This window comes from Rhincodon typus, chromosome 29 (genome assembly GCF_021869965.1).
Source record: "Rhincodon typus isolate 14 chromosome 29, sRhiTyp1.1, whole genome shotgun sequence".
Lineage (NCBI taxonomy): Eukaryota > Metazoa > Chordata > Chondrichthyes > Orectolobiformes > Rhincodontidae > Rhincodon > Rhincodon typus.
In genome coordinates this window covers 36,699,073-36,713,995 of record NC_063360.1, presented here as the reverse complement: position 1 = coordinate 36,713,995, position 14,923 = coordinate 36,699,073, and the positions used below count along the sequence as shown (strand labels likewise).

The window sequence follows — 14,923 nt, the reverse complement described above, 5'->3', positions numbered from 1 at the left end:
GAAAGAAAGAGATAGAAAGAAAGTGAGTGAGAGAGAGAGAGAAGGAGAGAGAGAGAAGGAGAGAGAGAAGGAGAGAGAGAGAGAGAAGGAGAGAGAGAGAGAGAAGGAGAGAGAGAAAAAAGAAAGAGAGAGAGAGAAAAAAGAAAGAAAGAGAGAGAGAGAGTGAGTGAGAGAGAGGGGGGGGGGAGAGAGAGAGGGGGAGAGGGAGAGAGGGAAAAAGAAAGAGAGGGGAGAGAGAGAGAGAGAGAGAGAGACAGAGAGGTGAAAGGTTTAGGAATGGAACTCCAAAGCCTAACGACTCAACAGCTGAATGCATGGCACCAAGAGTGCAGGGACTAAAACCAGGAATATGCAAGAGCCCAGGATTGGGAAGGGGTTTGAGGGTTAGAGAGTTCAGAGGGTAATAAAACAGAAGAGGGATGGGCCATGAAATAATCGAAAAACAAAGATGCGAGCTTTTCACATTGACACCATGATGAACTGGGAACCAGCGTACATCACTGAAGCAGTGCCATTCCCCAAGTTTGAACTTGTACAGTATATTTGTCCTTTTGAAAGTTTCAGTGTGGTATTTCGACAGCTCAGCTGATTATTTTTCAGCATTTTGTGATTAAAGTGGATAATGTGCACCGTAGCCACCTGACCCATGGCCACCATCCTGAACTCCTGGGGACCACAGTGCAAAAGCTTCAGCAAGGACTTGATTGTGTGGGGGCATTCGGTGGGATTTTTGACGATCTGTTCTCTGACGTCAAAGGTTTCCCTTGTATCAGATCCTTGAAGAGCCGTTTACGAGTTAAATAAAGCAAAACTCCAATCCCCAGAAAACTTGCTAGAGGGACACAGAGACCGAGAATGACAGCTCCCTGGTCAGGCTTCACTGTAACTGCAAACAGAAAGAATTAATTTACCAAACATCACAGTGTAACTGGAAAATCACTTCATAACTCACTCACAAAAGGAGTTCTGGAGAAAGGTTATCCAACTGATACATTAACTGTATTTCCCAGTCTACAAATGCTGACTGTGAAAAATTTCCAGTGTTTCTTTCAGATTTCCACCATTTTTCTGGATCCGAAATGCATTAGGAACAATTCAATATGTTATCTCCAGCTGCATTAGCAGGCCACACTTTGGAAATATTTTGTTGGCTGTAAACCGTTTTGGGATGTCCAAAGGTCGTAATGGACACCATCAAAATGCAAGTTCTCTCCTTCTACTTTTTATCTTTTCTCTACATGGTCAGCTCGAGGGAACTTTCCAAATCTCTCACTCTGCTCTTTCGTCTCTCTCTAATCCCTATTGACATTGTGATCCAGTGTATTCATACAATCCCTACAGTGCAGAAAGAGGCCATTTGGCCCATTGAGACCATACCGACCATCTGAAGAGCAGCCCACCCAGACCCAAACTCTGCATTTCCCATGGCTGATCCACTCAACCGGCATATCCCTGGATACTATGGGGTAATTTCTCATGGCCAATCCACCCTAACCTGCACATGTTTGGACTGTGGGGGAAAAAAACAGAGCACCTGGAGGAAACCCACGCAGACAACATGCAAATTCCACACAGACAGTTGCCCGAGGCTGGAATCAAACCTAGGTCTCTGGCGCTGTGAGTCAGCAGTGCTAACTTCTGAGCCACAGCACCCTATAGTCTTTTACATAAATGAATTGCTTCCCCACATGTTTAAAACTGTAAATGATCCCGCCCCCCACCCCTCGCCACAGTCCACAGACTCACCAACAAACAAGATACATGCAAAGGCCACTTGGCCCTTTGAGCCTGCTCCCCCGTTTAATAAGATCACGGCTGATCTGATTTTAACATCAAATCTACATTCCTGCACATTCCTGATAATTGAGGGGTTGTAAAATCCTGCCTTCACATCTGTTGATCTTAAACGATTTGTTAACCTGAACTTATCTCCTATTCTGTGACCCAGCTGACTTTATTACACACAAGATCTCATCCACCATTCGATTCTTATTGGCTGTCTTGAAAGAAGCAATTAGAATATAATTAAAAAGTGTACGAAAGACAAGTCTTCAGCCTTGTTTCACCCAGTCTCCTTGATCAACCATGATCATATTAATTGAGATTTTTATTATTACTCAAGTACAGAAGTAGAGTGAAAAGTGTTGCCACACACTGCGACATCTTTGGCACAACTACCTAGGTAAAAAAAAACTCAGGTACAAAGTAGTAAAAGAAGCAAAGTAAATAAAAAAAAGGTTAAATGGGATCTGTTCAGTTATCGGACCCTCCTGGTGCCTCAAATGCATGTAAATATAGTCTGGCTCAAATAAGAGATGCCTTTGGTTTGTTTGGATAGAGTCAAACACCATGGTTTGTGTAAAACCGAAAGAACTGCGGATGCTGTAAATCAGAAACAAAAACAAAGTTGCTGGAAAAGCTCAGCAGGTCTGGCAGCATCTGTGAAGGAGAAAACAGAGTTAACGTTTCGGGTCTGGTGACCGTTCCTTGAAGACGAAACATTAACTCTGTTTTTTCCTTCACAAATGCTGTCAGACCTGCTGAGCTTTTCCAGCAACTTTGTTTTTGTTCTATTGTTTGTTTGTTTCCTTGATATGCTGCAGTGCAGAACTGAGCTGTATTTGTGACTATATATATGAAAAGTGCATTTTTGAAATAAAAAAACAAAGTTAATAAAATTAAGGTGAAGTAGAAAAATAAAGAAATAAGGGCTGAACAGCCTACCCCGTTCCTATTTTCCCTGTTTCTATGTCTCAGTGGAATAACATTCAAAAGGAAACTGTATAAACATCCGAAAAGATAAAATATTTTCAGGGTTCTGTGGAAAAGCAGAGGTAGTCAGACTAATGGAGTAGCTCTTTTAAAATAGCCAGAACAGGCAAGATGGGCCGAACAGCCTCATCATATGCCAATTTGCCTCTGTCCAGTCTCTTTCTCAGGACGGTGAGAGCTCCCTAGCTGTGTGCTGTCCTCTCTCTGGGCCCTGCGATGACAAAGCCTCTCTCTCTAACCTCAGAGTGAACATACTCACATTGGACATTGAGCTGAGCCTCCAGCCTCACTGCTCCCAGTGGATTCTCCACGATGCACTCATAAAGCCCGTGATCGTCAGGGCTCAGGGAATCGATTCTCAGCTCCGACTTTCCCCGGGAGTTGGAAATATTCCACTTCGGCTGCTCGCTCCCGGTCTCTCTCCTCCTCCATGTGATGTTGGCTTCGGGGTTAGCATCTCCCAGGCAGGTTAATGCCAGTGTCGCCCTCTCTCTGACACTGTCCCCTCCATCGATGGAGACGTTCCGAGGACCATCTGGTAATCAGAGAACAGACATCAGCTCCTACGAAAACTGCAGGCCCCATCTCCTCACGTCCCAGCAACTCCCTCCCACCCTCAGCCCTGTGCACTCACTGACCCACACTGTCTCTCAGTACAACAGCCTTCTGTTCCAAGCCTTCCATGACTCTTCCCTCATAGAATCATCACATCGTAGTCATTGACAGAACCATTCAGGGAGGAATTAGACAGTTATCTGGGAAGGAGGATGGACAGGGTAATGGGAAGAAGGTGGGAAAATGGCATTCACTTGGATATCTGGCATTGACACAATGGGCCAAATGGTGTCATTCTACACTGTCCTGATCCTTTGGCTCCAATCTAATCCCACTTTCCAGTCCATGGTGCTGATGAGTACAGGGATTTGAGTGCAAGTACAGCTATGCAGGCGTGGTGGCTCAGTGTTAGCACTGCTGCCTCACAGTGCCAGGAACCTGGGTTTGATTCCATCCTTGGGCACCTGCCTGTATGGAGTTTATATTTTCTCCCCATGTCTGCATGGGTTTCCTCCAGGTGCTCCGGTTTCCTACCACAGTCCAAAGACATGCAGGCTAGGTGTATTGGCTATGGGAGTTACAGTACAGGGATAGGCAAAGGGAGTGGGTCTGGGTGGGATGCTCTTGAGTGGGTTGGTGTGACTCAATGGGCTGAATGGCCTGCTTCCACACTGTAGGGATTCTGTGATTTATTAAATACTGATGAGGGATTTTTACATTGAGCACCTTTTCAGGCAGCGAGTTCCTCAGATCTTCATAAAATCTAGGAGCAGAAGTAGGCCATTCAGCCCATCAAGTCTCCCTGCCATTCAGCGAGATAATTTCTGATCTGATAGCCCTCAACTCCACTTTCTTGTCTTTTCCCCATATCCCTCGATTTCCTTTTTGATTAAAAATCCGTTCCTAACTTAGCCTTGAATATACTTAATGATCCAGCCTCGACAGCCATCTGAGGTAAAGAACTCTTGACAGGTAATAAATCTGTGGAGAAAAAAAAACCCATCTCTATCCTAATTGAGCAACTCCTTGCATTTCACCACACCTACCAGGTAGATTATAATTTTGTATACCCCAAATAAATCTCCTGTTCCAAAGGAAACAACCCCATTCTTTTTATAACTGATATGCTTGAAGGAATTAACAGTATTGAGATGAAAAAGGTATTAGCTGTTTGAGCAGCTTGGAGAATGGATACATCTCCAGGCCCAGATGATATATATATATCCCAAACTGCCATGGGAGGGGAGGGAGGAGAGTGCAGGGGCCCTAACATCAATTTTTAATTTCTCTCTGGCCAACAGCTAAAGTCAAATCATTATTCAAAAGGTGGCAGGGATAAACCAGGAAACTACAGGCCAGTGAGTCTGAGGGACAGAATTAATCTTCACTTGGAGAGAGGCAAGGCTTAATCTAGGATAGTCAGCCTGGCTTTGCCCGAGGGAGAGTTCACGTCTAATGAATTCGATTGAGTTTTTTGAGGAGGTGACGAGGTGTGTGAATGCGGGTAGGGCAGTGACGGAGTCTAGAGCCAGGCTTTTGGTATGGTTTTGACACAGCAGGCAGGTTAAGAAGCTACGAGCCTATGGGACCCAGGGCAATTTGGTTTCAAAATTGGTTTAGCGGCAGTCAAAGGTTCTTTTTGTGAGTAGGAGCCTGTGCTCAGTGGCACATTGCAGCTTTGGTACTGGGTCCTTGGTGTTTGTAGTGCAAATTCATAAATGTAAGGAGGTGCACAGATGACAGGAAAATTGATGGCGTGGTAAACAGTGAAGAGGAAAACCTTATACTACAGGAGGATATAGATGGGCTGATCAGAACAGTCGGAAATAGAATTTAATTTAATTTTGAAAAGAGTGAGGTGATAGAATTTTGGGACGACTAACAAGGCAAGGGATTACACAATGAGTGGTAGATCCCCAGGAAGTACAAAGGATCAGGGGAACTTTGCACATTCACAGATCTTTGAAGTTAGTGGGACAGATAGGTATGGGAGCAGGAGGCATATGGGGTACTTACCTTTATTTGTCGAGATGTTGAATAAAAGAGCAGGAATGGTACACCAGAGCTGTTTGAAATGATAGTTATGTCACAGCTGGAGTACAGTGTGCAGTTCTGGTCCCCACACTGCAGGAAACAGTGTGATAGCACAGGAGGGGGCTGCAGAGGAGATTCACCAGGATGTTGCCTGGGATGGAGTGTTTCAGCAATGATAAGAGGCTGGATAAGCTGGGGGTGTTTTCTTTAGAGCAGAGAACGCTGAGGGGTGGGACCTGTACAAAGTGAGGAGGGGATTGGTAGGATACATCCGAAGAAACCTTTCCCCATTGTCGGGCCGTCAATAACCAGGGGCATGGATTTAAGGAGTGCCACGGGGGGGGTGTGTTGGTCAGAGGGCATTTGAGGAGAAGCTTGAAAGGTTGGTAGAGTCAGGAACGATCAATACATTGAAGTATTTAGATGGACATTTCAAACACCATAGAATGCACCTCTCCTATTTCTGTGTTGATCTTTCTCTGCACCTTCTCTGTAGCTGCAACACTATATTCTGCATTCTGTTCTATTACCCTGATGTACTTAAATGAGATATGGCTTGTCTGGATCGCACACAAAACAATATTCACTGTATCTCAGTATGTGACAATAACGAATCAAATCAAAGCAGGCTGAAGAATGGGATTAGAATGGATCGGTGCTTGATGACCAGCATAGCACAATGGCTGAATGGCCTTTCTCCGTGCTGTAATACCCTGGGGCTTTAAGAACACACTGTATGGTCTTATGGAGTGAATGAGCATAAGGAACAGGAGTAGGCTATTCAGCCCCTTGGACCTGCTCCACCATTCCATATGATCATGGCTGATCTGACATTCCTCACATCCACTTTCCTGCCCTTTCCCTGTAACCCTCGATTCCCCGACTGATCGAGAATGTAACTCAGCCTCAGATATACACAAGGACTCTGTCCCAACAGCTCTCTGTGGCAAGGAGTTTCAAAGACTCTCAATCCTCCGAGAGAAGAAATTCCTCCTCATCTCAATCTTAAATTGGTGCCCCTTTATTCTGAGACTGTGCCCTCTGGTCCCAGATTCTCCCATGAGGGGAAACATCCTCTCAGCATTTACTCTGTCTAGCCCCTTAAAAATCCCATATCTTTCAATGGGATCACCTCTCGTTCTTCTAAACTCCAGTGAGTACAGTCCCAATCTGTTCAGCCTTTTTTCAGAAGGCAGTCCCTCCTCATAAGACAATGAAATAATATGCAGATCCACTTCCCATCCACACCACATTCATTCCACAGGGGCAGCACGGTGGTTCAGCGGTTAGCATTGCTGCCTCACAGCACCAGGGACCTTGGTTTGATTCCAGCCTCAGGCAACTGTCTGTGTTGAGTTAATATGTTCTCCCTGTATCTGTGCAGGTTTCTTCTGGGTGCTCTGGCTTCCTCCCACAGTGCAAAGAAGTGCAGCTTGGGAGGAGAGATAGTAGGAACTGCCGAAGTTGGAGAATCTGAGATAACAAGGTGTAGAGCTGGATGAACACAGCAGGCCAAGCAGCATCAGAGGAGCAGGAAGGCTGACGTTTCGGGCCTAGACCCTTCTTCAGAAAATGAAAAAGGGTGTACGCCCGAAACGTCAGCTTTGGCCTGCTGTGTTCATCCAGCTCTACACCTTGTTACCTCAGCTTGGGTGGATTGGCCGTGGGAAATGCAGGGTTACAGGAATGGGGTGGGTCTGGGCAGACTGCTCTTCAGAGGGTCGGTGCGGACCTGATGGGCTGAATGGCCTTCTTCCACACTAAGGATTTCTATGAAATGCACACCGCATCCTCATTCATTCTAGATCCACTTCTCACTCAGTTTAGATCAATTCCACAGCCTGATGCCGCTCTCAGTCTCCTGAAGGTTCAGCTCAATCAGCCATTAGCATCTGCTGAAGAACAGCCCCACCTGGTGATAGAAACAGGAAATGGCTGGCATTGCTCAGCAAACTCAACAGCGAAGCTGGTCGAGGAGACATTCATGATCCTGGGTTAAGACTGAGTCAGTAACAAGGAACTGTTCCAGGGCCATGAGGGCTGGTATCGATAGGGACACAGTTTCAGGAGGGTCAGTAGGGGAATTCGAACAGGAGATGGGGAGACTATTTTTATGCAGCGAATTGGCGTGGTCTGGATCACACTGCCTGAAGAGAGTCTGGAAGCAGTTTTCAATTGTAGTTTTCAAAAGGAATTGAATAAATAATCAAACATTTAAATATACAGGCTTTTGAGGAATGAGCTGAAAGTGTGACACTAACTTGACATCAAAGAGCCAGAACAGGCACTATGGGCTGAATGGCCTCCTTCTATAAAGATCACAAGAAATTGGAACAGAAGGCCATTCAGCCTCTCGAACCTGCTCTGCCATTGAGTAGGATCCTGGCTGAGCTGACATTCCTCAAGTCCACTTTCCTGCCCTTTCCTCACAGCCATCGATTTCTGACTGATCAGAAATCTATCGATCTCAGCCTCAAATATACACAAGGACTCTGTCCCCACAACTCTCTGTGGCAAGGGGTTCCAAGGACAACTCTCTGGCAGAAGAAATTCCTCCTCATCTCAGCCATAAATTGATGCCCTTTTATTCTGAGACTATGCTCTTGGGTCTCAGACTCAGAGGAGAAACATCCTCTCAGCATTGACCCTGTCAAGCCCCTTAAGAATCCGATGTGTCTTAATGAGATCACCTCTCATTCTTCTCAGCTCCTGTGAGTAGAGTCCCAACCTGTTTAGCCTTTGCTCATAGGAATCCCTCCACACCAGGGACCATCCTAGTGAACACTCTCCAAACTGCCTCCAATGAAATAAAATCTCTCCTTGTATAAAGGGCCAAACTGGTCACAGTACTCCAGATTCTGTGCTGATTTGCCTCTGTCCAGTCTCTTTCTCAGGACGGTGAGAGCTCCCTAGCTGTGTGCTGTCCTCTCTCTGGGCCCTGCGATGATGAAGCCTCTCTCCCTAAGCTCAGAGTGAACATACTCACATTGGACATTGAGCTGAGCCTCCAGTCTCACTGCTCCCAGTGGATTCTCCACGATGCACTCATAAAGCCCGTGATCGTCAGGGCTCAGGGAATCGATTCTCAGCTCCGACTTTCCCTGGGAGTTGGAAATAATCCACTTCGGCTGCTCACTCCCGGTCTCTCTCCTCCTCCATGTGATGTTGGCTTCGGGGTTAGCATCTCCCAGGCAGGTTAATGCCAGTGTCTCCCTCTCCCTGGCACTGCCCCCTCCCTCGATGGAGACGTTCCGAGGACAATCTGATAATCAGAGAACAGACGTCAGCTCCTCCGAAAACTGCAGGCCCTCAGCCGCCAACCAACCCAAAACCCAAACACAAATACCCCTCACCCACCCCCACAACCCTCCACTCATTTCTGTTCTTCATTCCCACATGATTGAATATATCAAAGGGAAAACTTGCATTTATACATCGCCTTTCAGTGTCAGATTTTGCAAAAGCACAAGGTTGAGAGGGTGCAGAAAAGATTTACAAGGATGTTGCCGGGTTTGGAGGGTTTCAGCAATAGGGAGAGGCTGAATAGAATTAGAATTCTTACAGTGTGGAAACGGGCCCTTCGGCCCAACAAGTCCACACCGAACCTCAGAGCATCCCACCCAGATCCATCCCCCCATGACCCATCACCTCCCTGAACACTACAGGCAATTTAGCATGGCCAATCCACCTAACCTGCACATCTTTGGACTGTGGGAGGAAACCGGAGCACCCGGAGAAAACCCATGCAGACACGGGGAGAATGTGCAAACTCCACACAGACAGTCGCCCGAGGCTGGAATCGAACCCAGGTCCCTGGCGCTGTGAGGCAGCAGTGCTAACCACTGTGCCACCGTATTTTCCCTGGACTATTAGAAACTGAGGTATGACCTTGATGAGGTTTATAAAATCATGAGGGGCATGTCTGGAATTAAGGGTCTATTGATGACCATGAATCTATTGTTGATTGTTGGAAAAACCCAACTGGTTCACTAATGTCCTTTAGGGAAGGAAACTGCCATCCTTACCTAGTCTGGCCTACATGTGACTCCAGACCCACAGCAATGTGGTTGACTCCCAACTGCCCTCTGGTCAATTAGGGATGGGCAATAAATTCTGCCTGGCCAGCGACACCCGCGTCCCGTTAATGAATAAAGAATAAAGAACAACCAAGGTCTTTTCCCTGGGCTGGGGTGGCCAAAACTAGAGAGCATAAGTTTAAGAGAGGGGAAAGATTTAAAAGCGACCCGAGGGGAAATATTTTCACACAGAGGGTGGTGCGTGTATGGAATGAGCTGCCAGAGGAAGTGGTGGAAGCTGGTACAATTACAACATTTAAAAGGCATCTGGATGGGTATGTGAATAGGAAGGGATTAGAGGGATATGGGCCAAATGCTGGCATATGGGACTAGAGTAAATGTAGGATAAATAACCAGTGCAGATGGACCTAAGGGTGTGCTTCCATGCTGTATAATTCTGTGGCTGCATGTGTAGTGACTGTTATAGAAAATTAGCTGTCAAATTATTTGAGACGGGTGAGTGGGGAAAGCTATTGGACTGCATGGGGCCGTTGATAATGGGAGAGCTGGTGATGAAATCCGGAGGGCTGCACTTCATGGACCGGAGGGTGTAACCCCCACTCCCCCTGCTCTCCAATGGTGGGGGTGTGGAGACCCAGGAGAGGGTCACGAAGCATCCCCTCCCCTGAGACTGCACCCTGCTGCACGGAGGTGGGGGGTATCTCTCAGCCCGACATGAAGGGTTGGGAGGGTCATTTTCATTTTCATCTCGTGTTAAGGCCACGGCCTCCAAACCACAAGCAGCTGGTGCCACATCTGCACTGGGATGGGGTGGCACCTCCCTCGCATTGGGCTGGGTTAACGGGGCGGCCCCCCCTGGGGGGGGGGGGGGGGGGGGAGGGGGTTCAACACGTAGCAGGAGAAATGCACAGCTGCCATGGGCCAGTAAGCAAGAGGAGAGGGGCCTCACTGACTGACTCTGGGGTACGTGCATTGTAACTTTCAGACTAAAAGTTTAACACGGTGGGGGTGGGGAGATTTTGAAGCTAGTAAAGTCCACATTGAGACCATCGGGTTGTAGGCTCCCCAGGGGGATTATGAGGTGCTGCTCCCCCAGTTTGCGGGTGGTGTCATTGTGACACTGGAGGCGGCCCAGGATGGACATGTCACCCAGGGAGTGGGAGGGGGAGTTAAAGTGGTTCGTGATCGGAGGGTGTTGTCGTTTGTTGCAAACAGAGTGTAGGTGTTCCACAAAGCGGTCTCCGAGCCTCCGCTTGGTCTCCCTGATGTAGAGGGGGCCTCCCAACCCCCGGCTTCATCCCATGTCCAACCCTCCCTCGCTTCCCACCTCCTTGACCTGACATAACCTGTCCATCTTCTCTCCCAGCTATCCGCTCCCCCCATCTCACTGGCCAATCCCCGCCACTGCCTACCTGCACTCACCTATCACCATCCCACCTACCTGCCCCAGCCCCACCCTCCTCTTTCTATTTATTTCTGAGCTCCCTTCCCCCTCCCCCATTTCTGAAGGAGGGTCCTGACCCAAAACATCAGCTTTCCTGGTCCTCTGATACTGCCTGGCCTGCTGTGTTCCTGCAGCTCCACACTATGTTATCTCTTAGTACATGTGACACATTATAATAACTTTAATAATTACGCTGATCTGTTACAGTGGCTGCTTTATTGCTGTTTAGTTTTTTTTGGTGTTTGGGGTCAGTTTGAAAAATAATACAGGAAGCCTCACTACAGGGATACGTTCACAACAATGTGGGTGACTCCAAATGAGCATTTGAGGCACATTCTGTAAAGAGACTCCATGCTCAATCCCAGACTGTTGCTTCAGTTTCAAGAAAGACTTTTTGCCTCCAGAAAACACCTGGCCCTTTGCTTCAGCGATGGAGCTCATTTATTTTGTGGCAGCTCTAAGCTCAGAGTGAACATACTCACATTGGACATTGAGCTGAGCCTCCAGCCTCACTGCTCCCAGTGGATTCTCCACAATGCACTCATAAAGCCCGTGATCGTCAGGGCTCAGGGAATCGATTCTCAGCTCCGACTTTCCCCGGGAGTTGGAAATATTCCACCTCAGCTGCTCGCTCCCGGTCTCTCTCCTCCTCCATGTGATGTTGGCTTCAGGGTTAGCATCTCCCAGGCAGGTTAATGCCAGTGTCTCCCTCTCCCTCACACTGCCCCCTCCATCGATGGAGACGTTCCGAGGACCATCTGGTAATCAGAGAACAGACATCAGCTCCTCCGAGGTTTGCAGGCCCCATCGCCTCACCTCCCAGCAACTCCTTCCCACCCTCAGCCCTGACCCACACTGTCTCCTCATCATAGAATCCCTACAGTGCAGATAAAGGCCATTCGCACCGACAGATCCCACCCCATCCCTGTAAATCCACATTTACTGTAGTTAACCCACTTAACCTGCACACCTACAGGGCAATTTAGCGTGGCCAGTCCACCCTAACCTGCACATCTTTGGACTGTGGGAGGAAACCCCACACAGACATGGGGAGAATGTGCAAACTCCACACAGACGGTCACCCGAGGCTGGAATCGACCCCGAGTCCCTGGTGCTGTGAGACAGCCGTGCTAACCACTGAGCCACCGTGCCCACCGTCTCCACTTCTCCCTTAACCACCCATAAACACGAATCTTCAGTCACTGTATGGTCTAGGAGCTGCCAACCCTCCAGAAATTAAAGAATAATCTTTAAAAGACTGTAAGAGACAGTGTTTATTAAAGGAAGTTAGAATTTGTATAGCACCTTTCATGACAATGTGAGATTCCAAACCACTTCACAATCAATTAAGTACTTTCGATGTGCAGTCACTGCTTCAATGCAGGAAATTACTTTTAAAACTATCTCGGGTAAAGTATTGCGAAGGGCTGTGACTGGGTAAGATAGTAGGTTTTGGGATATTTCAAGCGGAGTTGGCAACTCCAGGGAAGTGTTTGGGAGCAGTCAATAAACGGGTCTCTTGGTGTTTGTTTCTGCTCTGTGAGCTGCAAAAGGGAATCTCTTGTCCCGGGAATCTGTGACGGAAATAACTCCAATTCCAGTTCCACCAGTGTTCTCTCCTTTTCGGGAAAATCCCCGTTTCCCATTGAAAGGCAATGACTGATAGCATATTTGCAACGTGGCACCCTTTTGAAGAGTGCTAATGGGATCAACATTGAGTGGTGGGGTGGGGGGTTTGCAGGTTCTCTTTCACACTGGAGACTGCAGCTGCACACAGTAATTAGAGGGAGGGGGTGGGTAGGTTTGCAATACAGTGTGACACCAACAGTGTGGGTTCAAATTCTCACACTGGCTGAAGTTACTAGGAAGGTTCCTACATCTCCCCTCGCCTGAGATGAGGTAACCAACAGTTGGGTTAAACGACCCACCAGTTGTCTCTCTCTCTCCCCCTTTCTCTCTAATGACAGACTAACACCATGGCAACTTAGAATTCGTTCGCAACAGAAAGTTACAAAACTAATTGGAGGAAATAATCGAAGGAGGTCACCTTCCCAGGGTTGTTAGGAAAGAACAGGGCAGTGGGACTAATTGAGCAGCTCCAGCAAAGACATGATGGGCCGAATGGCCTGCACAGCATTTTCTGGAAGGTTAAAAGCACTCACACCAAACTTCTACTGAGCTCTGACGTTGCGTGTGGCTTTCTCCATCGCTGATTTCACAGATGTAAATTCCTCTGTCTTCAGGTTCCAGCTTTTCCATGTAGAGTGTTGAATATCTGGTTTCCTGGCTGATGTTCCAGTGGGAAGGAGCCGTGCTACCTGTGCCAGCTTTCCTCCAGGTGATTGTAGGGACATTGCTACTGTCTGCACCACATGACAGGGACAGAGGCCTCCCAGCACGTTCCACCGTGTCAGCTGGTTCAATCCAGACATTGTAAAGTCCAGCTGTATTTAACACAGAGACAATTTCAACAGGAGACACAGTTTTAAAAATAAAATTGAAGGAAAATAAAACAAGTTCACAGAGGAACTCAATATGAAATGTAGCAGGAGGCCATGGAAAAGTGAGAAAGTCTCATAAACCCCACCTTTAATGTCCTCCCTCCAGCAGGAATCCTTTAGCAAATTGCCTGATTTAATCAGGCAGTCTAACTCTAAGGGACACCTTTTAAAGAAGGATTTTCACAACAGGGGGTTCCCTATTAGGGGAACTGTCTCATTATAAGGGACCCCCTTTAAAGAGGGTCTCAGTTTTACTGTTTCAGCAACAAAAGGATTCCCATCACTACCTTCCCAAGGACATTGAACGCAACATGAAAATTTCCTCTGCATTCTCTTTAGGATTATCCTTCAACAACTCAGCTTAAAAACCTGGGTTTACGTATTAGATTTGCAAATGGCATGGAATTAGACCATTCAGCCCAACATCCCATGCTGGATCTAGACAAGCCTCCTCCCATTTCATCAGCTTCCGACACCAGACCGATTCTTGGGATGGCAGGACTGTCATGTGACGAGAGATCGGATTGGTTAGGATTATATTCACTGGAGTTTAGAAGAGTGAAGTCGTTGGGGGAGTGTCTCATAGACACCCTTAAAATTCTAACAGGACAAGACTAAACACAGGAAGGATGTTCCCAAAGACTGGGGAGTCCAGAACCAGGGTCACAGTTTAAGGATACAGGGTAGGTCACCTAGGACTGAGAGGAGGAGAAATGTCTTCACCCAGAGAGTGGTGAGCCTGTGGAATTCTCTGCCACAGAACACATTGTATTATTTCAAGAAGGAATATGATATAGTTCTTAAGGCTAAAGGGATCAAAGGGAATGGGGAGAAAACAGGAACAGGGGATTGAGTTGGATGATCAGCCATGGTCATATTGAATGATGGAGCAGGCTCAAAGGGCTGAATGGCCTGCTCCTGTTCCAATGTTCTATGTTCCCTATTTCAGCTTTTCAGAATATTTTCCTAATCATTTTTTATTTCATTATCAAATCAATTTTGAGATCAATTTCTTATTTCCCTGTTGGACTTATCACTAACTTTCTAGTAACATATGGCCCTTTTTGTTCTGCAGGTTAAAAGTGGCCCTGACGACCAGCTGCACACAGTAATTAGAGGGAGGGGGTGGGTAGGTTTGCAATACAGTGTGACACCAACAGTGTGGGCTCAAATTCTCACAGTGGCTGAAGTTACTAGGAAGGTTCCTACATCTCCCCTTGCCTGAGATGAGGTAACCAACACTTGGGTTAAACGACCCACCAGTTGTCTCTCTCTCTCCCCCTTTCTCTCTGACTCACTGTTCAGGAAGATCTCCAGTGTGCCGTTCTTGCTTCGGAATCCTGCTGTGGATAGACCCAGGCGAATCTCACAGGTGAAGATGATGGCTCTGTCCTCGCTGGTTGTTGTGTAGTTTTGATGAGAAACTGTGTGACACAGGTGGTCATACCTCCATACTGCTGGCTTCTCAGCAGAGAGGAGCTCATGGTTGCGATACCATAAAACTTCGACCTTGTGGCAGGGGTAAAGATTTTGTGCGGAACACCTAAGGGTCACTGTTTGTCCAGCCACTGGATTAAATG

The 14,923-nt window shown here is 47.3% G+C and overlaps 1 protein-coding gene across 1 annotated transcript in view; it reads right to left on the bottom strand.

Annotated features, from left to right (window-relative positions):
- Positions 1 to 228: 228 nt before the first annotated feature.
- The window catches only part of LOC109921940 (myelin-associated glycoprotein-like), a 17,564-nt gene continuing 2,869 nt past the window's right edge, over positions 229 to 14,923 (bottom strand). Inside the window, exons 2-7 of the mRNA XM_048613948.1 lie at positions 14,642 to 14,911; positions 13,005 to 13,286; positions 11,325 to 11,600; positions 8,348 to 8,623; positions 3,032 to 3,307; positions 229 to 886 (exon numbers count right to left, since the gene is read on the bottom strand). Of these exons, the coding sequence (XP_048469905.1) occupies positions 690 to 886; positions 3,032 to 3,307; positions 8,348 to 8,623; positions 11,325 to 11,600; positions 13,005 to 13,286; positions 14,642 to 14,911 (1,577 nt within the window). The 3' untranslated portion in view covers positions 229 to 689. The remainder of the gene's footprint in view (positions 887 to 3,031; positions 3,308 to 8,347; positions 8,624 to 11,324; positions 11,601 to 13,004; positions 13,287 to 14,641; positions 14,912 to 14,923) is intronic.